Below are 8,217 nucleotides of genomic sequence, written 5' to 3' on the forward strand. Positions count from 1 at the left end.
TCTTTTATGTCGAGGGTGAGCACAAGAGTAGCCCGCACAGGGAGCCTGGACACATAAGGCCGGCCCTGGCAGTTGGTAGTATATATGCTATATGTGTGAACACTCCTAATTATTGATTTGAGACGTTTCAACCACACCCATTGCTATCAGGTATATAAAATTAAGTACATAAGAATACAATCTCCATAGACAAGCATCATTAGTACAATGGGTCCTACTAAAGAGCTCAGTGACTTTAAATGTGACTGCATCATTGGATGCCACCTTAGTCGCCATTGTCACTTCAACATCAACACTGTAAGTCAGGAATTTCATGAATTGGCTTTCCATGGTGGAGCATGGTGCCAAGCGTTAGCTGGGGTGTTGTAAAGCACACCACCACTGGACTCTGTGAAAATGTGTTCTCTGGAGTGATGAATCATGCTTCACTAACTGGAAGTCTGATGGAAGTATCTAATTTCATGGATGCCAGGAGAATGCTACCTATTGTAATGTACAGTACCAACAGTAAAGTTTGGTGGTGGAGGGATAATGGTCTGGCACTGTTTTTCAGGGTTTGGCCCCCTTAATTCCAGTGAAAGATAATCTTAATGCTACAGCATACAAACAATTTATACTATTGTATTCTTCCAACTTTGTGGTGCCAGGTTGAGGAAGGCCCTTTTCTGCGCACAAAGCAAGGTCGATAAAGACAAGGTTAGATGAGTTTGGTGTGGAGGGCCTGTACCAAGCCCTGATCTTAACCCAATTGAACACCTTTGGGATGAATAGGAAAGCTGATTGTGAGCCAGTTGCTCTTTTGTCAGAATGGGTAAATTCCATGGTTTTGAAATGGGATATCTAACAAGCTCACAGAGGTATGATAGTCAGGTGTCTACATAGTTTTGGTCATATAATGTACCTTTCAAGGTATGTCTGCATTTTACAAACTTGAAAAAACAAAACTTACACCCTGTTCTGTAGTAAATGATGCACTTTATATTGTGGCAGTACAATGTAAAACACACATATTCTTCAGGGCTCCACTGTACAGTACCCTACTTAACCCCTTCATGACTCACCATAAAGACTGAAGCTTACCTGTTCAACCCCTTCAGTCCCCTATGGACGTACAAATAAATTATTTCAAGGTTCCATATTAAACCATATTCATGCCAATATTTATTGGGGCATGTACCCTGACTTGTTTAAACTTTCTCATATGCTGTGCAGCCAAATACCATATTTGCTCGATTATAAGACAATAGTTATTTTCAGAGCAAATGCTCTAAAAAATAACCATTGTCTCATATTCGAGGTTGTCTTCTAATCAGACCTCAAATAGAGGTCTGACTACAAGACTAAGATCCAGATCCCCTCTCCGGCATCCGGTGGAGGTCTGTGCGATTAGGGTGACATTTTTTTCTGCCATTCAGGGACACACTATGAAGCAGATGAGATTACACACACACGGGTATATATATATATATACCGTATTGGCTCGGATATAGGCCGCCCCCGTATATAGGCCACCCCCTAAAAGTTTGGTGCTTTTTTAAAGAAAAAGTTTTTTTCTTTAAAAAAGCACCAAAAAACATGCTGCCACTCTGTCCCCCCCCCGAGATATGCTGCCACTCTGTCCTCTCCCCCTCCCCGAGATATGCTGCCACTCTGTCCTCCCCCTCCGAGATATGCTGCCACTCTGTCCTCTCCCCCTCCCCGAGATATGCTGCCACTCTGTCCTCCCCCCCTCGAGATACGCTGCCACTCTGTCCTCCCCCCCTCGAGATACGCTGCCACTCTGTCCTCCCCCCCCCTCGAGATACGCTGCCACTCTGTCCCCCCCCCCCTCGAGATACGCTGCCACTCTGTCCTCCCCCCCCTCGAGATACGCTGCCACTCTGTCCTCCCCCCCCCTCGAGATACGCTGCCACTCTGTCCTCCCCGCGATATGCTGCCACTCTGTCCCCCCCCCCCACTTACCAGAGCAGACTCCCGGGTGTCTTACGGGGCCGGAGGGGGACTTCTATGCACATCGTGTATACAACTCCCGGTGCCGGCACTCAGCGGAAGTGCCGGCACCGGAAGTTGTATAGGCGTATTGCGTAGATGTCTTCCGCCGGCCCTGCAAGACACCCGGGAGTCTGCCCTGGTAAGTCGGGGGGGTTAGAATGCATCGTGCGCACGTTCACCGGCAACGGCGCATCGCCGCTGCCGGTGAACGTCCGTGCGATGCGCTTAGACAACCTCCCGTGCCGGTACCCCCCCCCGTGGGAAGTGCTGGCACGGGAGGCTGTCTGAGCGTATCGGGGAGTAGGATGCAGGTCCCCTGCACCGCTGCGGGGGATCTGTATCCTAACCCCGCTGCCTGCCCGGCGCTAGACCCCGAATATAGGCCGCACCCCCACTTTAAAGACTTAAAGTGGGGGAAAAAAGTGCGGCCTATATTCGGGCCAATACGGTATATATATATATATACACACACACACACACACACATTTATACACTCATTCACATATGCACACAGTCACATTCACATAAATACATTTTATATATCTCACCTACTTCCGCCGGGGCTTCTATGGTGGAGCACAGGCGTGGTAAGCCTGGGGAGGGGTGGCATAATGTTATTTGTAGGGGGCAAAAAGCATATATCAGGGGCCGAGGGGAATATCAGTGGGGCAGAGGGGAGTATTTATAAGACCTTAAAATGGCTATTGGTTTTAGAAAAAATTCTGTTTGTATATAACCTATGCTGACTAACTGCATAATAGATACCAAAAATCTTATACAGCCTGGCACCGCTTCACAGCGCTCCCGCCATGAAAGTATAGGGTGTTGGATTCAAATTGGCAGCCCTGGCCAGTTTTTACCCACTTATCCTGCCGAACCCTGGGTGCCAGGAAGTGGCCAAGGGTTTGTGAGCCCAGCTGTAATGCTGCACTTATTTACTGTACATGGAACAGCACCTATAAGCATACAGTGCTTGTGCTTGCACGATGATATCAGGTGTAGGTAGAAACATCCAATTACAACTGTGTGTGCGTGGGGGGGGGGAGTACTGTACGTACGGTACTTACAAAACACATCTATGTTAAGGCCCTATTGCACAGGTCATTTCATGGAACAATCTGCATGTTCCCAGTGACAGATATGGAAAATGAGAATGCCTTTTCTAAATGTGCAAAGCATCTAACCTAAGAGCTCTGAGACATGCAGATAAGGATTATGAAGATATACATTTTTACACCCTTACCCTATGTTATATATTTACATGTGCTTGCATAGCTGGAATTGTAAGAGACAAAACTCTCCTACATACAATTGTTTCTGGTAGTGTTGAGATTTCATAAGTACGGAATAGGAATAGTTCTGATCCATACAAGTAAATATGAAAACAGCAGTTGATTATAGATTCTGTATGCTTGTGGTGCTACAAGAAGTTAAAAAACCCCACCCTGTGCCATACAGAATATACTCAAGAAAAAAAAAACACATTGATGCTAATATATGCATGTCTCATTCTACTCCCAACCCAATCCATATATAATGACAAAAGTGGTATGCTTACAAAACATTACATGCTATCAGACGCTTTCAGACTTTGCACTCCTGGTACTGTATGAGGTCTTAGCCAACAAGGGTGGTGTTAATGAGTCTACTGGTTAATCATAAACATAGGTATCAAAGGGTGTTTCATGTTTTGGCACCATTAGTGCAATCCGAAGCAGGGTTAGAAAGAAAATACAATATAATCTGGATGACAGTCAGCTGTACAGTACAGATAACAATATGTACTAGGGCACAGAAGGTTTAAGTTCTGAAGACAGTTGGAGTTTGACTTTATCTAAATACAAAGTTCACATAGACATGGAGAGGGAGGGGGTGGTGTTACCGCGCAACTTTCAAATTTGTTTACATACTGAAGCATTTATACATATTACAACCATATTGCTGTCTCTTCTGTTTGGAGAAGGGACATTAAAAAGGGATAAAAGTAAAAAAAAAAAAAAAAAAGAAGAAAAAAACAAAAAAAAAACCACTAATTCCATAGCAGCAGCAATTCAATGTCTGATGCTTTGTTGGTCCATATGAATGAGAAGACATGCCAGGGTTACAATAACATCTCACACACATGAAAACACTATTTCCTTCACAATTTATTAGCATTTGAAAACTCACCATAAATTACACCTTTTAAAATGGTTTTACTCTTTCCACCTTTTTTAACATAAAATATGCATTTTATTTTCACATGAAAAAAATATAAAAAAAAAGAAAGAAGGAATGTGCATATATGGGTATTGTATAAAGGGAAATGTATCTCAAGCGCTTTAAAAAAAATTGTGTGTAGGTGTTTGTGTCGGGGGGGGGGTACTTCTGATTAGAGGGTCTCCCTGATATAGTGTGGTGCTGGCGTGTATTCCTAGAACCTTAGTTTTATTAAGTTATAAGGTTATTTTGTACAATGTTATTAACAGACATCCTCAACAAACCAAAGCATTAACTTAAATCCCCATCAGCTGATCAGCATAGATAAATTCTACATTTTGCATTAAAAACAGGATTCATACACGCACACATCCCTTTATACTAGGTTACAATTCAGGTCCTATAGAACAAAGTCTTTGAGAAACAAACAAAATCCATGGGATGCACACTATCAAAAAGAATTATCAATGTTCCATTACATTATGCAGTCGTCCAACTGCATTTCACAAACCCATCCACACTGAACATACGCTTCAATAAATAGAGATTACATATATACACATCCATACCATAGCAGCTTATCATATATCTTCTGCAAGGAACCCACCAGCACTGGAAGGTGCATCCTGTACTCCTTTTAGTTACCTATGACAACACTGCCAATGCCCTTGAGGTATTCCATTATAGGGCACAACACAGCTTAAAACAGGTTATCAAAATAATTGCTACCAATTAGGGCTAGATTCTGTGAAGCAAGAACAAGAAATGTATATCAAAGATGTTCAGTGTTTTTAAAAAGCATTACTAGAGTCCTGCAAATGAAACCGATTTAAGGTATATCTTATGCCATGCTCAGAATGCGCTGACAAGGAGCAGGGAGGTAACGTAAGTTTTTGCGGCAAGCTTGATCTCGCACTGTACAATTATCAGGCTTGGTATAAGGTTACAAATCAAAGTCAGCGTTAGCCCCCTTTACAAGCTGCTCAGCAGACTTGGATAACCCCAATTGCACTGGTGGTGGCTGTCACGTCTCCCAACTATAGTCTCTGAAAGCAATCTGAATGAGTCGGAGTTCCAACTGAAAGGCATCAGGACGCTCCTGAGGGTTCACTGACAGCATCTGATGAAGCAGCTGCTTCATATGTCGATTCATAGACTTCTTCTTGATGGGTAGAGGGAGCTCCATTTTCGGGTTCTCTAATAGAGCCGCTCCCACTGGCACTACTTGGGATTCTTTTTGTACATAGCCGCCCAGCAGCTTCTTTTTAGTGTGAGTGTCTGTAATTGTAATCCTTTCTAACAAAGCCCACAAAATAATACCCAATGCAAAAATGTCTGCCTTGGCAGTGTAGTGTCCTTCCCAAACCTCTGGGGCCATGTAGAAATCTGTGCCACAGGCAGTAGACAAAAAGCTCTTGTTAACACTAGCAGGTTCCTCAGGATTCAGTCCAGAGCTTGAACATACTTTACTAAGCCCAAAGTCAGCCACTTTCAGGGTAGGTTCATCCAATCCATTATGGGACTTACAAACAAGAATGTTGTCAGGCTTTAGGTCACGGTGAATGATCTGGTTTTTATGAAGAAATGCAAGTGCACTGCTTAGCTGTAGCATAAAGCTGGTGTTGGTGCGACGGCTAGGCCTTCGGGTCAGGATATACTCATTCATGTCCCCTCCATCACAGAAATCCATCACAAACCATAGACAATAGGTGCTGCGTGGGTCAAAGGCAATCTCGCCCTTTAGAGAAGTCTCTACCAACTTCAGGAAATAAGAAGACAGAATTGGGAAGTACAGATGAGTAAATATGAATTGATAATTATGATCCCAAAATAAAGTGAATGAAACCTTATATATTCTATGCACACACGAAACACTGAAATTAACCATCCAGCAAAACAGGGTCATTTAATCAGTCCAAAGATTTTTTTTTTTTGTCCCTTGCAGATTACACTGAGACACCTACTTCAAAATCTAGGTAGATTTAAGTAGAAGATCAGAGGCTTGGGTGTAATCCAAGGAAGTTTTACTTAACGGAAAAGGCAGCAGATGTAGTAGATGTTAATACGGTAAGGAAACGTAAACATGCAAGGGATAGGAATATGGCTATCCTGACGAGACAGGACAAAAGATTGCTTAAGGTTTCAGTCCTTACTGCAGGAATAATCGGCAGACCTGGTAAATCAAATTGCTCTAACAGGAACAACCTTCTATCGATCACATGTAATATAAGTCATACTACCAACAAGTATGATAAGGTAAACTGACTACGGTCACTCATTCATCATGTGATATGTCACTGTTTGTTGGTGTAGTGAAATTACACATTCAGGTAGCCTGACATACACACAATTGTTTTTTCACTTCAAGGACTTTAAATCATTTTAACAAACTACAAGTGTGCTTTTTTATAGTGACTTACAGGACAAATAGTGGGATGTGGCACTAGGGACAGCTACATTTTTACTTCACAGATGAACTGATTTTATATGTGCATTTTCCTTGAGACTGCTATTTACTAATTGCAACCACCCCTTTCAAGCATTTTTGGCTGTCCCCATGTCCTCACCGGAAGGTATAGTGCAGAGTTGGAGCCATGTAACATGCGTTGCACTGTGCCATCCCTTTGCAGCACGCATTCCTCTAAATGGATTACATTTGGATGCTGGCTTTGGATGCTGCTCAGAGCCCAAAACTCACGCAATGCCAACTCAACATTTTCGGGCGCCTGGCAGCGGATTTTCTTCACTGCTACTCTTTGGCAGGTCCTTCGCACTAGAGCCTCGTACACCACACCGTAGCTACCACGGCCCACCTCCCGGATCAGGTCATACTTGGGTTGGCTGCTGACCATCTTCAGATTCACTGTAGAATGAAATCATACTTGCTTGAAAGGCCCAAGTTTGGATTTTGCAAAAACAGTGACCCGCAGAACAGTGTAAAATTACACAGTAAGAAAAGCATTTTGGACTCCTCACAAAAAAACACAGTTATAGTTAAAAATGCCAGCAATCAAAGGTTGTCTCTCAAATAAAATGTATAAGGATAATAAGGTTGTACATAAAATATGGCATTTATGCCATGGCTGTATTTTAATAAGTTTACGGTTGCACTGCAACTCCTCATTGGGCAAAAATCAAACTTATTTCACGTCTGAAAGATGAACATTGAATGTTTACAGGATAGTACATTAATTATATGTGTATAATACAGATTTTCTCTACATTAACCATACACAAGATGTATATGTTTTCCAACATATCCCCAATAAACTCTAGGCTATCGAGTAACTGTGTAGTTTGCCTACGTGGTTACTTATGATAGCATATCTGACATTATTCGTGGTGATAGTACATAAAAAGTCAACAATCTCTCTTGTCTATTTCTTTTTATTGTATTGTATTGTATTCCAAGGATAAAAAAGTTATGTATAAAACACTCATGGGCAAAAAGTCATGGTCTCCTCCTGTATATTCACCTAATATATTCAAGAGGAAAAGGAGGTAAATAGGACTTTGAAATATTGTGAACACATATTGCATCACTTTGGCATGAAATAAAATCAGACATTGACACCCTGCAAAAGACACTGCTTCTATGCAAGGTACATCATGTTTCTGGTGTCCCTAATAACATCCCTAATAAACAACCACATAATCTATTCTAGTAAGGATAGAAATAGCGTCTACTATTTCCCTGCAGGACGCTTTGTTTACATCTTCCACTCAGTCATTAAATGAATGAGAGAGGAGGTGTCAAGTTACCACAACGGTTATATGTGTACACACTTTAAATGCGCAAAGCATACTTTTAAAATGCGCACATATACACGCTAACGAAACAGGTGCACCACAATGGATGTACCGTATTTACCAGTGTTCATATAGCACATACAGTCTATTTAATGAACAATGGGCATTCTTTACATTGAATGGAATACTTTCGTTTACAGTTATGTATGTGATCTCACTTCAACACATATGGAACAGTCCCTAGGTATAACACTAACTATATAATATACTGGACCC

The 8,217-nt window shown here is 42.0% G+C and overlaps 1 protein-coding gene across 1 annotated transcript; it reads right to left on the reverse strand.

The window, feature by feature from the left end:
• Positions 1-4,630: 4,630 nt before the first annotated feature.
• Positions 4,631-7,104, reverse strand: PDIK1L (PDLIM1 interacting kinase 1 like). Its single transcript, XM_053454519.1, has 2 exons — positions 6,759-7,104; positions 4,631-5,950 (listed from the first exon to the last, which is right to left on the reverse strand). The coding sequence occupies exons 1-2, from the start codon at positions 7,041-7,043 to the stop codon at positions 5,216-5,218; spliced, it is 1,020 nt and encodes a 339-aa protein (XP_053310494.1). The 5' UTR covers positions 7,044-7,104; the 3' UTR covers positions 4,631-5,215.
• Positions 7,105-8,217: the final 1,113 nt, after the last annotated feature.

The sequence above is a fragment of the Spea bombifrons genome, chromosome 2 (genome assembly GCF_027358695.1).
Source record: "Spea bombifrons isolate aSpeBom1 chromosome 2, aSpeBom1.2.pri, whole genome shotgun sequence".
In the NCBI taxonomy this organism is placed as follows: Eukaryota; Metazoa; Chordata; class Amphibia; order Anura; family Pelobatidae; genus Spea; species Spea bombifrons.

Excerpts from the sequence above, each read along its gene's own strand:
- PDIK1L (XM_053454519.1), bottom strand. The coding sequence starts at position 7,043 with ATGGTCAGCAGCCAACCCAAGTATGACCTGATCCGGGAGGTGGGCCGT. Across the intron at positions 5,951-6,758 it reads ACTCTGCACTATACCTTCCG|TTGGTAGAGACTTCTCTAAA; the intron begins GTGAGGACATGG and ends TATTTCCTGAAG.